Here is a 24993-nt window from a genome sequence, read left to right on the forward strand (position 1 = left end):
CCTTTGACTCTTTGCCCCTACTTTCCCAGGAACAGTCCATCTGCCCGAAGTCTGAGAATGTTCCTGTAAGCGTCTACTGTGATCTAATAATAAGGCTATAACAACTATGATTTATTTAGAGCTTTGTCCTTGGTTTGCTAATTTTATTTTTAATTCTTAATTTAATCCTTAATTTTTTAAGATGATAAAAAGACTTTTTAGATTTTTCAAATATTTACCAGGAAAATAAAAGATAAAGAAGAAAATATTTCAAGTTAAGAAGAAAAAGAAACCACATTAAGGTCCCTAAAAGGGAACCTGAACAATGTGAAGAGTCAAAATAGGTTAAAATATTTACAACATAATCTGTCACATGTTACAAAATGGGAGGTTGTCTGGGCTCTCAGGGAATGCTCACATTTTCAAGTCAGAAACGTAACCGGTACCTAAAATGAATGTCATGAGTTGGCTGCATGGTGCCAAAGCCCCATCTACTCTGATTTATTGGAGGAATTTCCTCTTCTGTATTTATCAGCTCAAAGTCAAAATAAGCAAGCATCAGAAACACAAACTGTTTCAGTTCATTCACAGCAAAGAAACGTCCAGGACAAATTGAAGTTCCTGCCCCCCATGGCATAGTGAAATATTTTACCTTCTTGCCATGCTTATAGAAATCTGCCTTTTTCGTACCATCAGGATTCAGAAAACGGTCATACTTGAACTGGTGGGGTTCTGGATGGATCTCTGGATCCTTCTGCACAGCAATGTATGGGAAAATGGCAAGTCGGTCTCCTTTACGGAGGGCATAGGTCCTGCCATCTGCCATTTTGAAATCCATATCTTGCATGACTGCTCTGATCAGGACTGGAGCAGCTGTCAAACGCAGAGTCTCCTCCACTGCACTATCAAGAATGGGTGTCTTTGCTAACATCTCCCTGGTGAGGTTTATCATTGGCCCAGCCGGTGTTACTTCTTGGTTCGTCTCTTTAAGGACTTTCTCCACCTCCTCCTTTACTGCCCTCATGGCTTCTGGGTGCTTCATTAGGAAAAGGAGAAGCCAGAAGCTTGCAGGCCCTGTGTTCCCTTGGGATGCCCACAAAAGCAGAAACATGTGCCTGTCTTGCATGTATTCTGCCATTCCTTGCTCTTGCCTATACTGCTGTTGATCAGAGATCCACCCACTAATATTGCTCTTCTGCATGGTCTTCTTAACGGACAGCTTGTCCCAAAAAAATCTTTTCAGTCTCTCAGCTTCTAGTTTATCTTTGGGAGAAAGCACAGCATAGGCCAGCCTGGGAAACAAAGCATCATACTTTCTGAATTCGTCAAACAGTTCTTCAGAATGAACCCGATCAAACTCCTTGGATCTTTCTTTGCTTTCCGTTTTCTTAACTGTCTCATTTCCAAATAAGGCAAGGTAGCCTGCCCGAAAGACAATGTTGTAGCTGTAGTGAAACAGACCATCCTGCTGCCACTCCCTCTTACATACTGTGCCAATACTATGAAGCATCAGGTTCTGCAAGTTTTCCGTCATCGCCTGTGTCATGATCACCAAGCCATCCCCCATGAGATGCTTATTGCTTGTCTCTAGATTTTTGTGATCATGTTTTGTAGCATGATAGCCAAAAACCCTGGCAACCAATTCCTTTGCAAATTTATTGAAATCCAGTTTTGATCTTGCTTCCTTCACTATTGATCCAAAAGAGAGAGGATCCATTACAAAAGTGAAATAGTAGCCTCCAATCTGAACTGTGAATATGTCCCCATGTTTTCTTTGCATCGTCTGCAAAAATTCTGCAGTGTTGTTTCTGAAGTCCAATGCATATCCCAGCCATGGAATATGTCCCTTGTCCAAAGGAGGCTCTCTGGATCTCCTTCTACGAAATGTTCCCAGGAGATAAAGACCACCAAGGATTGAGATCACCAAAGCTAAAAGGATTGGCAGCCAGAGACTCATCCCAGCACAGGCACAGTGAGACCTGAAATAAGCAAAAAAAAAAAATAAGGGCTGTGCTTAATGTTCTGTCCACTCAGCAAACAAAAAAGTCTTTAGGTGACCTAGCAAATGTACCAACTAACGGGCCGATACAGTAAAAACCGCGGGAGAGCTGGCGTTCCGAGGCGAGCAAAGATAACAAAGATAAATAAGATTGGAAGTGAGAGAAACCTCAATTGATTTTCAGAACAGTGTGTTTGTGAGGAGCTAACTAAACTTAAAGTAGATAAGGCGATGGGGCCGGATCGATACATCTGAGGGTACTAAGGGAACTTAGAGATATCCTGGCAGCTCCCATGGCTGACCTTTTCAATGCTTCTTTAAAGTCTGGAGTAGTTCTGGAGGACTGGAAAAGGGCAGATATGGTTCTTATTTATAAAAGTGGAAGTAAGGAGGAGGCTGACAACTGGCCAGTTAGTCTGACCTCTGTGATGAGCAAACTAATGGAATTGTTGCTAAAACAGTGCAATTTTTGGACTGGTATGTATAACTAAATAGAACACCAAGTGCATTGCTTTTAAAATTCTGCCAATTAATGGCAAATATCTGAAGTGAAGGGAGACACCTAGGGCTGTAGAAATAGGTACTAATAGTACTACTAGTAAGGAAGCCCAAACTGGCTTATTTTAGGCACTTACTGTACATAAACACACACAGTGCTTGTACAGTCACCATGATTTTATGAAATGAATCACTACCAAGCTTCTTATCCATACAAAGAGTGACCTTGATATCCAGAGGTACAAATAAATAAATGCCCAGTGCACCAGCGAATACAAGTGTACTTGTGTATTCAACAAGGTGCATGTTTAGGTTTAGCTGATGCTAAATCTCTGGCTTGTGCATAATGATTTCAATCAGTACATTCTAAGATAAGTGGTTTTATGTTCATTTTTGTATGCAAAAAAAGTGTTCTAAAAATAATTTTTTTGACACTTGCACATGGACTTTTGGCTTGGTGAGTCAGGATCTTGGTAATATATTACCTCATGCTAAAGAGTCAATTCCATGGCATTTTAGTGCATTGCATGATACCAGCTGACTTAAACACTTCTTTGTTCCTGTGGTTTTTATTTGTCAGGTTTAACTGACAAATGCCCCATTTTAGAAATGCCCCAAGTTTGTTATTGGGGCATTTCTAAAATTTGTCTTGGGTAGAGAAACCTGACACTATGGTAAGGGACTGTCAGTCCAAAGATGCAATCTGCTGCTTTCCAAAAGTAATTCAGGACAGGCATGCTGACAGCGGCAAGGAGAAGTTGTCTTCCAGGGGGAGAGGGGAACCTGCTTAGGTCCAGGGGAGAAAAAGCATGCACATATATGGCATTTTCAAATCATTGTGTGGACGTTTGCAGCAAATTTTACCTGCAGAAAAATCAGGTGCAAATACCTGCAGGTACTTTGTACTTGCAGCAAGCTTCAAAGAGAAAGCTTGCTTGTGTACTTTTCTTTTGAAACCAGATGTTAAGCCCGCAGGTCAAAAGTAGGTACGATCTTTGACCCGATGTAGACAGTTTGAACATTGCTACCTGAATGTCTAGAAAATAAAAATTCCCCATAAAAGCTGCCAGGCCTGGGGTCCCGATGCTGAGCCAGCCTACAGTGCCAGAAGTTCCCCACTTTCAGATGCAGTAATGTACAGTTGTCTTAGATTCTAGATGACTTTGACGTGAATTACATTTAAAGCTCGTCAGCCAGCATGCGAAACCATTGCGAAGAGCAATCGTACGGTTTTGGCTGCTAACGTCGGGTTCGTGCATGCAGCCTAAGAAGAGTTTACCATTAATGAAATATTTTTGCCTTCTGTCTGTTCTGCGCGGCCCCCGTTTTCATTATTTGTTTCTCCGCCTTTCCATTCAGTTTCCCCACTGTGCCTCCCCTCTCTGAAACGTGACTGCAGCTCTCTCCTTTTTTTTTTCCAAGACCCCGCTGGCCTGTGGCCGACCTTTTTCATCTGCGCCCTCTGCTCTGTTTTGCTTTCCCCACGCTGCTGTGCATTTCTCTCCTTCTGCCCCCACGGCTCCGGCACTTCGTCCCTGTCCTGATCATACAATACCCTGGTTGTAATATCCATGGGTTTTCTTTTTTATGATTGGTTTGTTTTCCCTGTACAGCGCTTAGAGGGTTATGTGGAAGTGATTCATACATTTTAAGTAAAGATGTATGCATGCTACAAACTAAACTATGCCCCGATGTCTGCGTATTGTTATTTTTTTTCATCGATCAGACTGGATGGCTGCCTTACAGTACCCGAATGTAATCCGCTTTGAAGTGGCGAAAAGCTGAATATAAATCAAATAAATAAATGAAACCAGCCTCCTAGCAATAGAGCAGCAGCAACTGAAAAAAACGGAATAGAAAAAAGATCGTCACATTTTTAGGACAAGAATATAGGTTAACTAAGGACCGGTTTCAAAATTCCAATGTTAGTTTTACAGGTTGGTTCTTTCTACCTTTCTCCCGTTTCCTTTACCCTCCCCCCGTATCTCTCATACTCTTCGTGTACTGGAAGGCTGAACACTGCCTGAGTTGGATCTTAAAAGACAGCAAGTACAATAGACTCCCAGGTCCGTGACACCAAAGGTCAAGCCGTCCGGAGAAAATCCTAGAGTCACTCAGCCAAGTCCAGCGATGGTTTAAAGCCAGGCTATTATATTATCATTCACCTTTAAAATACTATTGAAGCACAAATAAAATGGAAAGGCGGCAGGAACCTCGGGAATGGTGTCCCTTCCTTTCATTCACAAGCTCTGGCAGAGGTTAGCACAGAAGCACCTTGGATGCTTTCGGGACAGGAAAGCTTGATACTTACTGTCAGGCGGAACGCTGCTGCTAGACCCATGGCAGACCCGGCAGGGAGCCAGAGTTTATAGTACGCTGCAAATTGACTTTAGATAGGGAAAGAGGCGTGGTCCTGTAGTTAGACTGCTGAAAGTCGATTTGCAGGTTCCCTACATGTCCATCTGCTCTGTGTCGTCGGTGAGGGTGCTGCTTAATTTTCCAATTGCAATCATTTTATTTATATATTTATATTGTTTTACATACAGATATTCTGTATTTCAATCATACCGGTTTACAATAAATAAGTACAAATAAAATAAGATGAATTAAAAAGTGTACAAAATACAAATTTCGGATTATAATCAAATAAAATATTACATAAAACATTCAAATAAAATTTTACAAGAGAGAGGGACATGTGACGTCACCGCGCTGAATGGAGGCCTGAACTGTGAGCTCCCGATCCATCCCTCAAATAATCTCCGTGAATCGCATGCATCTGAGCTTTAATTCAACCCTTCCAGCTACAGGACGCTACGCGAACCCTTACGGATGGCTACTAAAAGGAAAACAGCTGACCTTAAACAATATTGGCCCTAGACGCTGACGACGACAGAGAAGAGCAGGCCACAATGGCAGCAGGAGACCATGCAGATGACGCCGAACTCGCCACAAGCTTTTCAGACATTACGACGCGCTCAGAGCTGAGAAATTGGTTCATGGATATGAGAGCAGATATGAAACAGCTCAAATTAGACTTACTGGCTTCAATCACTGAGATGAAGGAGGACTTGGTAGCAATTGGCTCTCGCGTAGATGACCTGGATCTCAGACTTGATGGGCAAGAAGACGCGCTCGGAAAATGGTGGACCAGCAGAAGTTGGTACAATCAGAACAGGACCGGCTATCCGAAAAAATAGAAGACCTTGAAAATAGGTCACGACGAAATAACTTACGAATCAGAGGTGTTCCGGAGGCGCCTGAATATATCCATTGTAAGTCTGTATCAGAAAAAATATTTCAAACTCTACTAACAGTGTCTACACCTACCACAGATACTGATGGGCAACAGGAGGTTGCAATAAATATAGATCAAGTGCACAGATCGCTAGGCCCCAAAGTAGGTAACCGCCCTTGTGACATTGTAGTATGTCTCTGGGATTTCACCGTTAAGGAGCAGATAGCAGCTGCGGCACAGCTAAATGGAAACTGGACTTGGGAATCTATTTACCAGGACCTGGCTCCCATTACACTAAAGAAGAAATTTGAAATACGCCCAGTCATTAAAGTACTGCGCAGTGAAAATATACTCTTCAAATGGACCTTTCCATTCGGTCTGTTATTCACAGTTCATGACATGACATACCGAATTAAATCTCTGAACGAGGCTGAGCAGGCCTTTCAGCAACTGAACCTACCTGTGCATTTTTCAACTAAAAAGATGGGGGAAGAGCGTCCTCAAATACCTTCTACACCTCGGTGGCAAAGAGTTGGGAATTGTCGCCAACTTGAAAGACAAGCTACGCAGTCCAAGCTGGCTACTTGAACTCTACAGCACAATTGGCTGATGCTTCACTGTTTTTCTAGGAAGGGTGAAACTTCTTTCTTTATTTTTAACTGTGTTTCACTGGTATTTACAGATAAGTGTTTGGCTGAGGGATGGAACTGGGAGGACAGGAAGGGACTCCCAGACGGTGTCTCTCCCCCCACTTAGGTTCTATGCTCCACTACTGGGGAGGAGTGGAAGGAGTTAGGGGAAAGGGTTTAGGGATGGGATATATATGTGTACGTCAGTGGTCAAAATTATCTAAGTTATCTCGGTTAACCCATCAGCTGTTTTATTTCAAAGATCCTGGGAGATTGGGCGTTTTTTTACCAGAGTAAATCCAGATGGCTTCATTGACAGAATGCTTTCTTTCCTTAAATGTGAAGGGCCTAAATACATACAGGAAAAGAAACCTTCTGTTTAGAGACCTAGTGCGATCCAAAGTGACTGAAGCTCTCATATAGGAGACTCACATTAAACAGAGGTATGAGTCATTGCTAAACTCAGTGGACTACCCACACAAATTTCCATCTGCTAGCTCCCAAAAGTTTAAATATACAGGAGTGGCAATTTTTTTATCTCGTGATTTTGTGTACAATTACATAACCCATATAGTTGATCCCTTTGGCTGATATGTGTTACTGAAGATAAAAACAGCTGGTGAGGTCTTTACAATTGTGAATATATATGTCCCCAATTCTAACTTGACATTAACTTGACATTGGACTATGCCTTTAACAGGCTAATGGCATATGTTCTCTCCTGCTTCATTGTTGAAATTAAATATGCATTGGTGTTTAGAGTTATAGGAGTTATAGTATGTACTACAGAAACCCGTTATTTATGTAAAGCCTATGGCTGTTATTTGTTTACTACCTATATAACTGTTAGATGTAAAGCCTGTTGCTAATTTATTGTTTACTGTAAACCGAGGTGATGTATAACTATACGTACCGCGGTATATAAGAATCTCTAAATAAATAAATAAATAACCAACATGTGTTTTTTCAGGAACTAAGGGCTTTACTTGATCACAACGTTGAGGGTTCACTCATCTGGGGTGGGGATTTTAACTTTGCCAGACACCCTAAAATAGACTCCTCAGGGCTTACCAGGACTATATGTCCAAAGACACGCAAGGCACTAGACTCCTTGATGCAGACCTGGAGCTTGATTGATATATGGCGACAAAGGTATCCCTCGAGTAGATTGTGTACTTTTTTCTCTATGCCACATGATATTTACTTACTTACTTCTTAGTAGATCGATTGTTACAATATCACATGGTCGGATCATGTCCCAGTATGGCTAACATTTTCTCTTAAGGCGCTTAAATGATAGTTTATTGCAAGATGAAACCTTTGGTCAATTACTTGAGTCTCAACTAAAAGAATATTTTGTAAATAATACTTCTCCAATGGTTTCTCCGGGAACCTTATGGGACTGCTCTAAGGCGATCATGAGGGGCGTTCTTATCTCCCAAGTTTCTTTCTGCAAAAAAGAAAGAGAGCAAACCAGACACACACTACTTGCTAAAATCACTGCTGTAAGCCAGCTTCACTCCCGAACCCCAACTAGTGCTATTTTTCAACAACTGCAAAAGGCACGCCAGGAGTTAGATACTCTTGAGTCGGCATCTACAGCACATGAATTAGAACTTACTAAACAGCAATTCTATGAGGGGAATAATAAAGCCAGTAGGTTTCTGGCCTGAAAACTAAAGGCTTCTATATCCCAAAATATGATAGCCAAGATATAAAATTCTACGGGACAAATGGTAACTTCTGTGGATATCAAGGAATGCTTTACTGCTTTTTACGCTGTACTGTATACTGGGGACCCCACTGTTAAAACTGAGGATATTAAAACATATTTGGACTCTATTAGGCTCCCTTCACTGTCAGAGGAACAGCAGAAATTCTTAGATGCCCTAATCACTGAATTGGAAGTATCCCAGGCCATCAAACATCTTAAATTGGGGAAGGCACTAGGAATGGACGGGTTTTCTAGCCACTATAACAAGCGCTTCACTGATGGCATCCATAGTGGAATATTTTAGTCTTAAAGAAAGGGCCACTCTGTCCCCTCATTCTAACTTAGCAGGGATCATAGTAATAGCCAAGCCGGGTCGGGACCACACACTTTGTAGCTCATATCGTCCTACATCACTCATCAATGTAGACCTCAAACTCCTTGCAAGTATATTAGAGACCCGCTTGAATGGGATAATCCCTGCTTTACTTCATTCTGATCAAGTGGGATTCATTCCACAAAGGATGGCTGCTGATAATGTGAGGAAAGTAACAGATATCCTATGGTGGGCATCCAGAGAACATCCAGAGTCTCTTTTTACTGCTCTCCATAGATGACGAAAAGGCATTTGATTTGGTCCACTGGCCTTTTCTATTTCAAACGCTCATTAGAATGGGGTTTGGCCCTGGGTTTATGACCCGCCTTCCCAGTAGGTAGGGGTACCAGGCAGGGTTGCCCCTTATCCCTGCTCCTGTTTGCTCTGTTTCTCTAGCCATTTGCTACTCGAGTACGTGACTCAAAGCAGATAGCAGGAGCACAACCGGGAACATGCATTCCAAATGATCACTTTTTGCGGACAACATCTTGTTCACCATTATCTTCCCCCTTGCAATCCTTACAAGCAGTTTCAGAAGGGTTACATTCTTTTAGCACAGTCTCAGGGTTCCGAGCGGCCCAGTTAAGGGCGATACCGGATATCCACAGAACAGCCCCTGTTAAACAATGGGTATGCCTGGAACAGCACTTCACCGGCCTAATGCCCATTTCAGCTATGTTTTGGCAACCCAGATGCACATGGGGAACTTTTAGAGTCTCCTGCTGTCTTTGCTTACTACCTATCGCCTATGGATGCAATGGAAACAACTATTAGTGGGAAAGAGGGTCTATTTTCATTCTTCCCATTTATATTATAATAGACATTTCCCAGCGGGCTGCCAAAACCACATATTTCATGCATAGAAAGAAAAAGGAATATATCGCTTTGAGCATCTGCTGCAGGGTACCTCCATCTTGAGTAGTGATGCTTTAATGGCAGTTTTCCATCTAGAGAAGGTGGATTTCTTAGCCTATTCTCAGGTCCGACATTTTTTAGGGACTCCTGAGATATCCTCATCCCTGGCCATGGGAAAAACTTTATTTGAACACCTTTGTACTTAATCAACCAGGACACGGGGGATGATAACAAAAATGTATTCTTTAATAATGGGAACACAATTGGAGAAATCCAAGCACATTCAAGCATGGGAAACAGATCTAGGCATGACATTTGAACCCGTTGTCTCGGCGTAGCCTTCACAGTGGTTAACATAGCAATAAAATACAGTATAAGAAAATTACAAACAATAATAATAATAGAAGGTAAAATTTAACAAGTAGGAATAAAAGATATCTTAATAGCATAATGTGTGAAGCCATAAATGCTAAAAACATGGCTGCCCATTTTAAACAGCAAACTTACTTGAAAGGTAAGCATCCTAAAACACGTATATTGACGTGTATTACCGTGTGACGTAAAATTTAAATGTCCCATCCTGCTGTCAACTTGGCGCATGCTCAGACCAGATGTTAGATTACTTGCCATTGAACTGTCATTCAAAAATGAATTAAGCTGTTCCATTCGATCTTACAATTGAGTCCATTAGGTTCTTCAGAATGCAGCTTAAAAATCCATTCTTGTTCCTTTCTATACAACCATTGCTCATGATTACCTCCTCTTGAATCCTATTAAATATGATCTATCGCAAACCAGTGCAACTGTCGTACGTCATGATTCTCTGCAATGTAATGCGCAACAATCGGAGCGGTTTCTTTTTTATTCTTTAAGCAACTCTTATGCTCTCCAATTCATAATTTCAATGATCTTGTTGTTTGGCCCACATAGATTTTATTACAGGGACATTTTGTGATATAAATGATGAAATTGGTTTGGCATGTTGTAAAATTGTTGAGCTTAAATCTGTACCCTGTTTGTGGACAGATATATTCTTTCAATTCCAGTGTTTGATCACAAATCTTACAATGGCCGTATTTATAGTGGCCCATCGGAGTGGTCCCATCAATAGTTTTCATTCTATCTATTTTGTCAGGTAACATGGATGGACTTAAAATTTCTTTTACATTTTTTCATCTTGAGAAAGCCACTCTGAATTCTAAATTTTCCATGCCTGGAATAATCTTAATAAGAAACCAATGATTACGCATGCATTTAACTATTTTGCAAGATGTAGGTGAATATTTGGTTATGCAAGTAACTACCTCTGATTCTTCTTGTTTACATCGAGGAGATAATAGTGCATCTCTATCATAGCATAATGCTCTTTTGAATGCATTATTTATGCATTTATTTATTTATTTATTTAACAGTTTTTTATACCGACCTTCATAGTAGATAACCATATCAGATCGGTTTACATTTTAACAAGGGTAAACTGATGTAACAATTCTGGTAAACAATGGATAACAAAGGAAAAGGAATAAGTCAAAGTTACAATCAACAAGGAATGGAAACTTGGGAGCTTAAAACAAGCTGGAAGGAAGATAAAAGCAAAAGCAGGTAGAATAAATATTGGGGTATTTATTCAAACAAAGAGGTTATTGGGATAACCTCTTTGTTTGAAGTCTTGAAACAATTGTACAGATTGTTCTTTGAAAATATGTGTGTTGACAATTTTTTAGAAAATTCCAATTATACAGTGAAAAAAGGAAGAACAGGATGGAAGGATTACAAGAATCCGTCAGTTCACAACATCATGATGAGATCTCGAGGCACAATGAGGGGCAAGAAAAAGTCGTGATTAATCTATCCAAATCAGTATTGAATGAAAATGAAGAGCAGATCTTGAACCTTGGTTTGTCTTTTGTGCCCACTGAAAAACATAATGCATTTCAATTGCGTATATATTTACGACGGTTTATCAGAAAATTGATTCTAAAAACCTTTTTTCAACAAAATGAGGAAACATATAAAGACAGCAGTATAATACATAATCCTTCCTCCTGGACACCATCAGGACCCACACACCCACTGATAGATACTTTCCAACAACTTGTATTGAAAGATATCCAACAATTAGAGCAGAAAAATGAAAGGTTTTGCAACAATTTGAACAAGAATGCACGTCAAACTGTTGCGTCTGTCGGTCTCAGATGGCTTCGACCTTTGTGCCTCACCTTTCTCTCTGCTCTCCCCGCTAGCCTTGGAAAGATGGCCACTGCCGCATCTGCTTGCCGCTCTCTCCGGCGTGCCCAGAACAGCAATGGCAAGGCAATCCGCCATGTTTCTCCTAAGGGCCTCCTAGGGTGCACACGCGCATGCCACCCATGTCTTTATCCACGTCATGGCGGGAACCTCAGGGGCGTCCCCTTCGAGTGACATCACACCATCCGGGTATTTAGCTTGCCCTTGTTTGCTAGCTCATCGAGTTAGCAAGGATTGGACTTGTCTGGTCTAAGCTATTCTGCCACTTCCTTGCTGCCGCTGGAAGCTCTCTCTGCCCTTCGGGGTAAATCGCTAAACTGGGTACCCACTCCTCGGGGGCCCTTTGCTTTCTTTCAGTTGCCTTACTGGGATCAGGTTCTCACTCCTCGAGGGCCTGATCTCCCTGCTCAGTGCCTGTAACCAACTACTTCTGCCTGCTGGAATCGCCACCTATACAGCTACCAACTTATGGGCCGATACAGTAAAAATTGCAGGAGAGCAGGCGAGCGCCCACTCTCCCGACGCGCACACAGGCCACTCTCCTGTGCACTCGATTCAGTAACTTAATTTATTTAAATTAGGGACCGCGGTAAAAAGAGACGCTAGGGACACTAATGCGTCCCTAGCGCCTCTTTTTGGACAGGAGCGGCGGCTGTCAGCGGGTTTGACAGCCGACGCTCAATTTTGCCGGCGTCTGTTCTCAAACCCGCTGACAGCCACGGGTTCAGAAACCGGACGCTGGCAAAATTGAGCGACTGGTTTTCAACCCGCCAGCCGCGGGCCCATTTTAAATATTTTTATTTTTATTTTTAACTTGTTTTAATTTTTGGGACCTCCGACTTAATATTGCCATGATATTAAGTCGGAGGGTGCACAGAAAAGCAGTTTTTACTGCTTTTCTGTGCACTTCCCCGGCACCGGCAGAAATTAACGCCTACCTTTGGGTAGGCACTAATTTCTTAAAGTAAAATGTGCGGCTTGGCTGCACATTTTACTTACTGTATCGTGCAGGAATGACTAATAGGGCCATCAACATGCATTTGCATGTTGCGGGCGCTAAGTCTCGGGGGGGGGGGGGGGGGGGGGTTGGACGCGCGTTTTCGACGCGCTATTACTCCTTACTGAATAAGGGGTAAAGCTATCGCGTCGAAAACGCGTGTCCAAATGCCGGTTAACAGTGCGCTCCACCGGAGCGCACTGTACTGTATCAGCCTGTTAGTGAGTAATCTAACTTTGTCTCATCTACAGCTCTGCTTCATAGGGAACCTGCATTCGGATCTCCCTATACTACCTCTGAGAGATGGGTCTCCTCTGCCGAGGATCCCTGGACTGCTATCTCTGGATCACCTCACTACGGCCACCTCTGGTAGAACACATCAGCTGTATAATAAAAGACAAATCTCTGTGTTTGTGCGTCCTGAGTCTAGCCCAGTACTGTGGCTCCCCACAGGCCTCTAAACCATAACACAAACCCTGTATTCAATGGCCAAGAATCAAAATCTTGTCATAAAACAAGCTGATAAAGGCAGGTCAATGGACAGAGCTGACTATATTAAGGAAATTGCATGACAAATAGAGGATGATACCGCATATGTCAAACTTTCAGGTAATCCTTCTAATCATTTACAAAAGAAGATCAAACAACTTACAGATCAAGGTAAAGAATTAGGTTTCTTGACCAATAAAGAATACCGTTGTTGATATAACTGTTAAGGTTTATTGAAAGTCTTTTTGAATGCTTATGAACATTTACATTGCATTGTTTGTATTATTCACTTGCAAAGTGACTTAAATATTTCAATTGATATATCTCTATAGTGATTCCACAGTTCATTGCTCATTGCTTACCTTACTGCCAGCTGAATAATCTTCTAAATAAAATTTGGTCACTTTTCTAGAAGTATCATTTTTTAAGTTATTTAAAAAAAAAAAAAAATTTAACGGTGAATTTAACTTTGGTGTAATGTCAGATGAGCGGTTTTCAATGTAGTAACACCTCAGTGTGCAATGGCTGCAAAAAACCCCAAACAGAATGTTAGGAATTATTAGGAAGAGAATGTTGAATAAAATGGTGGATGTCATAATGCCTCTGTATTACTCTATGGAGAGACTGCACCTTGAATACTGTGTGCAGTTCTAGTCTCTGCATCTCAAAAAAGATATAATTGCACTGGAGAAAGTATAGAGAAGGGCAACTAAAATGATAAAGGGGATGGAACAGCTCCCCTGTGAGAAAAGGCTAAAGAGGTTAGGGCTATTCAGCTTGGAGAAGAGATGGCTGATAGGGGATATGATAGCGGATTACAACATCATGTAAGGATTTGAATGGGTAAATGTGAATCGGTTATTTACTTTCGGATAATACAAAGACTAGGGGGCACTCTATGAAGTTAGCAAGTAGCTAATTTAAAACAAATTGGAGAAAATCTTTTTTCATTCAATGCATAATTAAGCTCTGGAATTTATTGCCAGAGGACTTGGTTATGGCAGTTAGTGTTGTTATGACTGTCAGTCGCAGACGCCTGCGACTGCGTCTACTTACATCTTGTACTGTCCTGCTTCCTGCTCCGGGCCTCCCTGCTCCTCGGGGAAGGGCCTACGCTCTCTTCTGTGACAGTCTGTGCTTTCCCGCTCCTTGGGGAAGTACCCTCGACTCTGCTACCAGGCACTATGGTGCCTCCCACTCCTCGGGACAGTCCTACGTCATTCGCTGGAGACCTGACTTGGGCTTCCCTGCTCCACGGCTTGGCCTACGTCATCGCACCAAGTATCTCCTTCACAGTACAGCTCTGCCTCTTGGGGTTGTTTCTCCGGAATACCTCCTGCACCTCCTGTGTTGCCCTCCCCGCTCTGCGGGCCTGCTTAGCGCCATCTCCTCTGAAGGTATCTACCCAGGTACTGTCCTCCAGTCTGTACCACGAACTGTGGGAATCCTTCCCTGCTGCGTCTCAGCCCCGCTCCTCAGGACCACTCCACAGCCTCTTCCAAGAATTCTCTACTGTGTCAGACCTCGCCTCCCGACGGTGTAGACCTGTGGGGCCCCTCCCCACAGGTAGTAACAACACTCACCTCGGGCAAAGGGCCACATACCCACAAACCATTACAAGTATAGCTGGGTTTAAGAAAGGTTTGGATAAGATTCTAGAGCAGAAGTCCATAAACTGCTATTAATCAATAAGGATTAGTAGCCTGGGATCTATTCATTTAATGTTTGAGTACTTGCCAGGTACTTGTGACTTGGCTAGCCACCAGGATACTGGGCTTGATGGACTCTTGGTCTAACTCAGTATGGCATATCTTATGTTCTAAGCCTGAAACCATTGACTACTCTTGTGTCCATGCAGGAAAATAGTTCCCCACCAAGGTGTTTACACTAACAAAATGGATTGGATTAGCAACTGAGTCACACCCGCACCCTTTCAACGAGACAATGGTAACTAACAAGCAAATTGTGTGCTAATTTGCTGGGTGCTTACTGAGTGAGGGATTTCAGGGTAAGAGTTTTTAGGGTGAGTGGGGACGGGGCAAAAGACAGCTACAGGAAACCAAAGTAGAGATGAGAAGAGAGAAGCACTAGGATTAGTCAAAAACAATATGGCTAAAGAATCAGTTTTTCCACTGAAAAGGAGCACAAAAACTGTTATGACTGTCGGTCACAGTCGGCTGTGACCGATTCAACTCACGTCATGTGCTGCCCTGCTCTCCTCTCCGGATCTACTTGCAGCTGGGGCTAGCCACTACCGCCGCATACCTCTGGGTTCTCAAGGTTCCTCATGGCAGCCTGGACACCGCCGCCACCCATGCCGAGTCCGGGCCTTCGTAGGCACGTGCGCGCGCGCCACCGGGCCTCCCTTTGAAGGCCCAGTGGTGGGAACCTCAGGGGCGCCCCGACTGATGACATCACAAGGTTGGGATTCTTAAGTGCCGCCTTCGCCCCTTGCAAGCTGACTTGGCAACAAGTTCCTTCGCTACTGGTGCTGTTCCTGTCTCCTCGGACCATGGTTCCTGTATCGGATGTACCTGCGACTCTGGACTCTGGCTTGGGTACCTGTCTCCAGGCTTCTCCTGCTCCTCGGGCTAGCCCTGTGCCTTCCAGAGGTCCTGCCTGCTGGCCTCCCTGCTCCTCGGGGTTGTCCCTCGAACTGCCTTACTGCTTTGGAGACTCGACTCGGTGCTTCTTCGCTCCTCGGGGCAGTGCCTACGCCAGTGACTGTACCTGCGTTTCCCCTCTCCTCGGGGCAGTGCCTGCGTTCTACACCAGTGACTGTTCTCTGCATCTCCCTGCTCCTTGGGGTAGTGCCTCCTTTTCTCTATCAGAGATTCCATCGTGCGCAGCCCTGCTCCTTAGGGTTGCTTATGTCACTACTTTGGAGATTCAACGAGGGCTTCCCCACTCCGTGGGACAACCTATTACACCAGAGCCTCTCTCACTATGCAGTCCTGCCCCTTGGGACAGTCTCTGCTGCATTCCTCCAGAAGTTCCTGTCCTGCACTCTCCGCTCCTCGGGGCCTACCTATCGCTTCCCCTGTCGGAGGTTCGTACTCTGGTACCTATATCTCCAGCTCTGCCTGAATACTGTGGGTCCCCCTCCGAAATGTGTCTCTTACCCCGCTTCTCGGGATCCCTCACAGTGCTCTCTTTACAGGCTCCTGCGATCACGTGGCTGTGAAGCAGGTCGCTCTATTCCTCTACCACTACTACCGTATATTCTGCTACAGCTGACCTCACCTCCCGACGGTGAGAGCCTGTGGGGCTCCTCACTGCAGGTGGCATCAACCCTCACCTCGGGCCAAGAGTCCACGAAACCCACGAATCCTAACAAAAACCAAGTTGTGTAATGCAACAAAATATAAAAATTGTTGTTTCTTCTAATTCTCCTGGAGGAATTTTAAATAGCTAAAAGCAGTTATAACTAGGGAATGTACAGTTTAATGTGGAGCATGTAAGCTTTGGCTTATTGTTTACTGTCATAGGAGGATCATTCACTGAAATGGTTTTTACAAAAGGAAAAGGGATGTGAAGTAAACAATAATTGACTATAAAATAATTTATTATGCATAGTAATCTCCTACTGCCATGATTAGTGCCATGGAATAGCAAGAGAAGTGCTGACTGTACCCCACAGAGCTCTGTTAAAAACAGGGAAGAGACAGGAGAACAACATAAAAACTTATCTTTGCCAAACTCCATGCTTTTGCAGAGCAGAGCTCGCAGCCAGGCAGACACAAGGAACACACTGAATATAACTTCACCACCCCTGTCGAAGCCCACGAAACACGAGCTGTGTGGGGTTGGTTTGTTCCAGACGCTATCCAAGCACTGCAATGATAAGTGTTTTATTACTGCCTACCAATGATTAAAAAAATCTAAAAAAAATTAAATAAAAAACCAAAAATGGATAAAATTAAGTGGGGAAACCGATGATTGAAATCAGATAATACAGTCTTAAGCTACACAATTGACTGTAAATCACACCAGATATGCTGCATAATTGGCAGAGTGTGAGCTATCTTTTTTTGAAAAAGAAGCTTGCCTTTGGTTTTGAGATTTCCTCGCTTTATTTAATATAGACTACACGGCTGTAGTTATTTTCAACTTGTGGGTATGATGTCTTTCAATTGAAGCCTTTCGATTCATACGTCATATATAGACAGTTTCATTTTGTGAAAGTTGATGTAATAAAGCAGTGGGGAATGCAAACAGCATGGCTGGGCTGGATGCATTACAAAGGTATCACCTGTAGTAAAAAAAAAAAAAGAAGTAATATTTCCTTTACACAGGACACTCTGAATACTATTTTCAATTTTGGAGGTCACATCCTTGTAAGTATTATAACTGGATGCAAATTACAACCCTCAAGAAAAGGCACAGGGGTAACCTGCATGAAGCGTCAGTTACAATCCTAAACACCTTGCTGGGCAGATGGTATGGGCCATTTCAGTCTTTTTTCTGCTGTCATTTACTGTGTTACTATGGAAGCAGTTCACAGGAGAGCAACAGAGACAGGAGGCAGCCGACACAGGCATCATAGCATCAGCATGGGAACTAATCCTGCTGCAAATTAGAAAGTAGCTCTGCTCTGCACACCCTCAAGCCCACCAAAGAGTTGAAAACCTACAAAGGAGACCCCCTTGCTCAGCCACGCTCCAAAGCACGAGCGTGTGAGAGGTAAGAAAAAATGGTGAGCCCTTGCAGCGTCGTGGTGACGTAGGACACTGCACTTTTCTTTTTCATGTCTGCAGAGTACTTTGCAGACATGAGGGCAATGTAGGAGGCACAGTCAGGCAGTTGGACTGCAGCAGGGTAATTTGAGGCAGACACCACAAGGGCATTTGCTGCCTTAAAATTCTGCCACCTGATGAGGAGGCTTCACCCTGCCTCATTATAGAACCACCCCTGTTTGATACTATTCTTAATTTTTTCAAAATAATGAAACTATTGTTTCCTTGTCCATTAGAGATCCTCTTACAAGTCTCCTTTATCATGCACCACCATCCATGTTGAGGAACCCCGCCCCTCGAAGGGTAGGGTAACTATAGTGTAGTTCCAGCACATACTGGTCAGAAGTTGAAAAAAGACCCCATGCTAAAAAATATTAACAATATCCATATGGTTAAAAACTCTTAAACTGTAATCCAACTCTCAAGTCTTTTGGTCTCCTGTGTTCTTTAACCAAGAGTCCCAGTTCTTCTCACCCATGCTGTAGTTGTTAGCTCAGGCAAAAAGTGCTCCTTCAGGAGCCTGGGGGACACCCTTCCATCCAGACTGGATCAATATTCTTCCAAAAAAATCCTCTCTCCTCTCAAATCCAAGAACCTTCAACTGTTGATCAAGATCCCCAGGGATGAAGAAACGATCCAACTGCCAAACTCCTGCTTCACTTCCAGGGATGATGTCTAGTTTCTCTCCTTCTCTGTATCTCTTTCTCATTAACTCACTGAGCATGCTCCAGGGGATTTTATTCTCTACTGAATAATTTACCCCAAAAAGGTGGGGGTTATGGCAAGGGGGGAAATCCTGAATAGCAAAAAACCCCTCCCACTGACCATTGCTGGAAAAAATGAGTTGGGAATGAATGTTAGCTGGTAAAGTCCTGTCACACATGTCTATCTTTCACTATCTTGTAAATATTGTTTTTATGCTGGTTAGCCCAGAAATACAAGTTTAACTGTTTTGGAATACTCCTTGGTGTGGACCTTATTTAGTGGGGTATATTGATGGCTGGGTTCCACCATTGAGATAGTGGAGGGCAAGGTTCACATAAGGAAGACCTAAGTAGTTTGTTTCCCTGTTCCAGCCCAAAGAAACATTCCTTACCCATCCTACCTCTAGGGATGGATCCACTACACCATCTGCTTGATCCCAAATTCTAATTGAACCCTTATCCAAGAGACTGGCCCTTGACTCACAGAGATACTAGACCTTCTTAGTGTTTTATGTAACCCATCTGGGGGGTTAAATTTGCCTCCCACTAGTTGTCCTGAAATAATATATTTCAATGTGATATGAAGAAAAGAAAAGGTGAAGCCCCTGTGTGTGAGACAGCATGTGTGTGTGTGTGTGTGTGTGTGTGTGTGTGTGAGAGAGAGAGAGGAAGTGTGTGCATCTGAGTGAGGAAGCATGAGTATGTGTGAGAGGAGAGTGTATGTGCATATGTGAGAGAGAGAAGGGAGAGGGTTTGTGTGCCGTCCCTCCACCACTAATCCCCAGGTATGGAGAGTGGAATTTTTTTTTATCCTTTTCAATTTTGGTTGTTGGGTGTTTGATGTGTCTGCTTTTTTGAGGTATTTTCTGGTGTTTCGGGATATGAAAGAAGACAATATGAATGAGTTTTTAAATATTGAATGTTTATTCTTCAGCTGTTTTGAAATATTTCTTTTTGTTATTGGTATGGTTTTACTATTATGATTGATGTGTTGTGCCGGAGGTGGACCCTTGGGTCGAGGTAAGGTTGACGCTACCCATAGGAGGGACCCTATGGGTTCCCACCGTCGGTAGGCGGAGTGGGCTGAAGGTCGGAGGCCAGCTGGCGCTTCACCAATACCAGCCCTCGTTCCCCGTGGGTTGAGCCTTTGGGTACCGGGGCCTCCGTATGTCGTTGTTGAGAGGTCAGCCCAGAGGCAGCAACGGCAATGCTGGGAAGTCAGTACTGGACGAGACGGAGTCCTGGAGGCCCGGGCGCCATTAGAACCAAAGTCAGACAGGGGACGCCCGAGCAAGAACAGGCCGAAGCCTGAATAGGCCAAGTCCAGGACGTAGACTGAAGAGGCATCATAGAACAAGCTAGAGTCAAGGCTGGCGACAATCAAGAAGTGGTGGCAAGGGGAAGCTGAGGTCTGGACGAGAGGTTCAATAGCATAGTTGGACAAAGCAGAGGTCTTGGCTTGGAGAGAAGCAATAGAGTAGTCAGGTGATGCAGAGGTCTTGGCTTGGAGAAGTTCAATAGCGTAGTCGGACAAAACAGAGGTCTTGGCTTGGAGAAGTTCAAAAGCATAGTCGGACAAAGCAGAGGTCTTGGCTTGGAGAAGTTCAATAGCGTAGTCAGATGAAGCAGAGGTCTCGGCTTGGAGAAGTTCAATAGCGTAGTTTGAAAAAGCAGAGGTCTTGGCTTGGAAAGGTTCAATAGCATAGTCGGACAAAGCAGAGGTCTTGGCTTGGAGAAGTTCAATAGCGTAGTCGGACGAAGCAGAGGTCTTGGCTTGGAGAAATTCAATAACATAGTCGTACAAAGCAGAGGTCTAGGCTTGGAGAAGTTCCGAAATGTAATTAGACAGAGCGAAGGTTGTGTCCGAAAAGTTGATCCAAAGAAGGGGAAAGGATCAGGAACCGCCAGGAGGCAACGAGTACACGACCAGCGTGGAGACCTGTTGCAAAGACAAGCTCTGATTGTCAGAGCTTGCCTTAAATTTTATTTTATTTATTTTTTATTTATTTAAGGACCTTAGGACCTTAGCACTCACTAGGACCTTAAATAGGTCCTAGTGAGTGACGTCATCAGGGAGGACCGGCAGTCTTAGCATGCCGTGGGCCCTTTAAATCAAGCAGAGAGGTGCCCATGTGCACCTGGGGAAATCAGGAAGAGAGAGGCAGTCATTGTCGGCATATCTGCTGCGATTCAGACCTGTGAGGGGGATGGCGGCGGCAGCGTCTCCACCATGCCACCAGGCTGAGGGCAGCTAGCAAGGCCGCAGTGAGGAGGGCAGCGCTGGAGGTGCTCCCTCCGTGTCGGGGAGGAGCCGAAGCTCGTTCTCAGGAAGGCAGCGGCGGAGAGTAAGGAAGGCCAACCATGGGTTCAATGGTCAGCCGACGCAACAGTACCCCCTCCTCCAGGGCCCCCTTCTGAGGATTTCTTTGGCTGGGGTACTGAATGTCCTCAAGATCATGTGAATCTGGAGGCTGAGGTCCCACAGGATGTAAAGGGAAAGATCCTCCAGAGTTACTTAGAGCACTGACTGGAGTGGGAGTAAAACAATGTTCCCCCTTCCCTTGTCGTAGAAGGGCATTTAGGTTCCGGATCTCATTTTCCTTAAGGGTGAAGAGGGACACAAACCCCTTCATGGCTTGGTTATGCTTCTCGATGAGGGCTTCGTGTTTGGCCGTCTTACTCATCAGTTGCCCTTCCAGCTGGGCAACAACAGCCCTCAAGACATCCCTTCGAAGGGAACTGGATCTGGTCTGGGTCTCCTGAGATTTCTTGTAAGGAAGATGGTTAGGAAGGGCGGTAGCCACGGTTAAGGACTGGGGAGGCTGTATCGCTTCCAGACAGGATTCTAAACACTGTGGTCCCCACTGGATCAGATCGGCAATGGCCCAGTCAAATTGAGGCTGATGCTTTTGCTGTCATGGTAGGCCCAGAGCGTGCCTTAAATAGGTCCTGGTGAGTGACATCATCAGGGAGGATGGCAGCATTAGTATGCCGCAGGTCCTTTAAATCGAGCAGAGAGGCGCGCACGCACACCTGGGGAAACCCAAAAGAGAGAGGCAGATGGCGGAGGCGTATCTGCCACGATACAGACTCACGAGGGGGACAGCGGCAGTGTCTCCACCGCGCCACGAGGTTGAGGGCAGCCAGAAAGACCGCAGTGAGGAGGGCAGTGCTGGAGGTGCTCCCTCCGTGTCGGGGAGGAGCCGAAGCTGGTTCCCAGGAAGGCAGTGGCAGAGAATAAGGAAGGCCGATCACGGGTTCTGTGGTCGGCCGACGCAACATGATGTTTCTTATTTCTTGATTTTGTTGTTTGATGTTTTGTAGGGAATGGTGATGTTTCTGTTTCTGCATTGTTGTGCTGTGGACAGGATCTGGCTTGTTGTGATGTCCAGTTCAGTTTTTACCTGCACATTTCTATTTCTACTTTGTGGTCTCTTTGTTCTGTATTTGGTGGGGGTCTGTCAGTGTTTTGCATTTGTGGCAGAGGTGAACTGTTCTGCTGGTGTGTAGCTTTTGTGTGGGGTTGTGTGGCAGCCCGGCTTGTTCTGTTTTCCTGGTGGGAGATGTATTGGTATTTTGGGAGCTGGTGTTGTATTTGAGGTGTTATTTTTTCATGGGCAAGATTGTTGTTGTTTGAGTGCTGGCAGTTGGTGCTGTTTTGGCATGGGAGGTTTGCTGTGTTGTAGTTATTTACTCATGGTTTTCTGGGGGTCAGACACACATTCAATGTGTTGCAGTGGGACTGGTGGCGTGTGAGTGTGTTTGCAGGGTTTTCTGGTTGGCACCACAGCAGTGCATGTGGATGAAGTGTACAGGTTATTGTGGGGATATTTTCACCTCCAAAGATTGTACTCTGAATGTTATTTAAATGCAAAATCTGCTATTATAGATGCATAATTTGTAATTGTGTGTGTGTGTAGAGGGCTGGAGTGGGGGAGGGGGTGCTAGGGCATCTAGTACTCTTGCATTGGCCATGGGTTCTGCAGGAGAGGGGGTGGACCCAGGTGGGGAGGAATGACAGATTGTAGAGTTTGGATTGCTGGAGAGAGATGAGTGAATCATCAGGGGGGAGGGGTTTATCGCGCTACTTGTTCACATGGGACAGCAAAAAAAGTTTGCACTGGCCATACTCTGCGGCATACTATTAGTAATACCCCTCTGCTTGGAGTGATATCCATTTACCACTACCCTATGTTACCTCCCACATAACAGGTTTCTAACTCAGTCATCAACTTTAGGGCCCTGACCAAGGGTGCTCAGTTTATAAGTTACCTATGCAGAGCTATGTCAAAGGCAAGAAATTCAAGCACACTACATCTAATGCTCTCCGTTGATCTAACTTTGGACACCCAGTCAAAGAAATGAATCAGATTTGTCTGATAAGACCTACGTCTGGTAAAACTATGCTGTCTTGGATCTTGTTATCCATTGGATTCATGAAACTGCACTATCAAGCTGTGGAATCAGTTGCCAAAAGATGTGGTCAAGGCAGCTAGTTTACCGAGATTTAAAAGAGATTTGGACAAGTACCTGGAGAAAAAGTCCACAGAACATTGTTAACCAAGTAGATTAGGGGAAGCCATTGCTATCCCTGGGAGTAAGTAGCAAGAAATAGATCTACTTTTTGGGATCTGCTAGTTACTTGTGACCCAGACTGGCCACTGTTGCAGACAGGATGGTGGGCTTGCTGGAACTTTATCTGATGCAGCATAGCATATTTTATGTTCTTAATGTCTCCAGAACGAAACACAATACTCCAGGTGAAGTCTTACTAATGACCCGCTCAACAGCATAATCATCACCTCTTTTCTACAAGTTACACCTCTCTCCAATCACCCTAATATCCTTCTGGCTCTGGTCACCACCTCATCAGAAAATTTCACTACCTTGAAATCATTGGATATAATCACCCCAAGGTTTATTTCCTGTCTTGTGGACATCAGTGTCTTATGCCTTATTGTGTACAGTGTCCTTGGATTTCTACACCCAAAATGCATAACTCTGCATGTTTTTTGGTATTGAAACTTAGCTGCCAAGCAGTTGACCATTCTACAAGCTTTCTTAAATCACTTTACATTCTGTCTTCTCCCTCAGACATGTCCACTATATTGCAGAACTTAGTGTCAAACAGTCCCTCCACAATGTAACTTGCAAAGATATTGAACATGACTAGTCCTAAGGCCAATCGCTGAGGCACTCCATGATAACCTTTCATTCCTGTCCTCAGAGTGAATTTCATTTACCACTATCCTCTGATCACTCAACCAGTTTCCAATCCATTCTATCTCTATGGGGCCCATCCCCAGGCTGTTAACTTTATTAATGAGCCTCCTTTGTGGCACAATATCAAAAACATTGCTGAAGTCCAAGCATGCCACAACCAGCCCCCATCCCTGAAACAATTCTTTAATTACTCAGTCAAAGAATTAGATCTGATTTATTTGACACAATCTCCCTCTGGTAAACCCATGCTGTTTAGGATCCTTCAACTTACCAGGTTCAAGGTGATTTACTGTCTTTTTCTTCAGAAGAGTCTCCATTAATTTTCCCACCAACAAAGTCAGACTAATGGGTCTATATTTTCCAATCTCCTCTCTATTACCATGTTTATGTAACAGGACAATCTACTGTATGTCCTTGTCCAATTTCATGGAACCATACCCATCACCAAAGAACTATTGGGTGAGTCCTTCAGTGAATTTGTCAGAATCTCAAACATGTACTTGGAGGAGTCTCCTTCCAGCTAGTCAGATTTTCAGAATATCCACAATGAATATTTATCACATTTTTGTCATGGAGTGGGGAACTAGCTGAATGGGAGATTTCCCAGCAGGAATAAGACCAGACTAAGAAAATCCGGACAGGGTCTTCCACCTGACTAGCCACCTCCCCCTTGGGTTGAGTCCGTAAGTTCTGATGGCCAGCAGACTTTGGCTAGAACTGGAGACAAGCAGGATTTAGAGGCAGAGCAGGTGCTAAAGATAGGATAGGCACAGGCGATGAGACAGAAACCAGAAACAAAGCTGGATCTGGAGGCACGGGCTGAATCCTGAGGCACAGGCGGGTACTGAAGGCAGGCAGTTGCTGGAGACAAACAGGGGCTGGAGACAGGGCTGAAACAGAAGGCAAGGCCTGGGACTGGAGTCAGGGACTAGAACAGATGCCCACATGGAGTAGAGGCCACAGGGAGGACCCGGCAGGACAAGACATGGAATAGGCAGGACAAGGCAAAGACTGGACAGGACAGGACTGGACATAACAGAATAAGACTAGGACTGGTCAGGACCACAAGAACAGGACAAGAATGTACAATGAAGGCTAACAGGAAACAACGCAAAGCAAGATACATATAAAACAAGACAAGGGAAAAACAGACAAGGAGGCCTAAGCAGGCCACAAGACAAGATGAACTGAGACTAGGGGGCTGGAAGGCCACCGGGCTGGGTAAGAAGGCCAAGGAGACTGCAGGTCAAGGCAGGGAGATCAAGATGGTCACAGGAGAGGGCAGGAAGGATGAGGAGGCTGCAGGACAGGA

At 44.2% G+C, this 24993-nt stretch overlaps 1 protein-coding gene across 2 annotated transcripts; it reads right to left on the reverse strand.

Moving 5' to 3' along the window:
• Positions 1-231: 231 nt before the first annotated feature.
• Positions 232-4831, reverse strand: LOC115086027 (5-beta-cholestane-3-alpha,7-alpha-diol 12-alpha-hydroxylase). Of its 2 annotated transcripts, none has more exons than XM_029592606.1 (2): positions 4788-4831; positions 232-1958 (listed from the first exon to the last, which is right to left on the reverse strand). In XM_029592606.1, the coding sequence occupies exon 2, from the start codon at positions 1934-1936 to the stop codon at positions 407-409; it is 1530 nt and encodes a 509-aa protein (XP_029448466.1). In that variant the 5' UTR covers positions 1937-1958; positions 4788-4831; the 3' UTR covers positions 232-406. The 2 variants fall into 2 exon arrangements, with proteins under 2 accessions (XP_029448466.1, XP_029448467.1); XM_029592607.1 differs by lacking the exon at positions 4788-4831 and adding an exon at positions 4642-4660.
• Positions 4832-24993: the final 20162 nt, after the last annotated feature.

The sequence above is a fragment of the Rhinatrema bivittatum genome, chromosome 2 (genome assembly GCF_901001135.1).
Source record: "Rhinatrema bivittatum chromosome 2, aRhiBiv1.1, whole genome shotgun sequence".
Classification (NCBI taxonomy): domain Eukaryota; kingdom Metazoa; phylum Chordata; class Amphibia; order Gymnophiona; family Rhinatrematidae; genus Rhinatrema; species Rhinatrema bivittatum.

Bases quoted from the DNA above. Each gene is read 5' to 3' on its own strand.
- LOC115086027 (XM_029592606.1), bottom strand. From the start codon at position 1,936: ATGAGTCTCTGGCTGCCAATCCTTTTAGCTTTGGTGATCTCAATCCTT.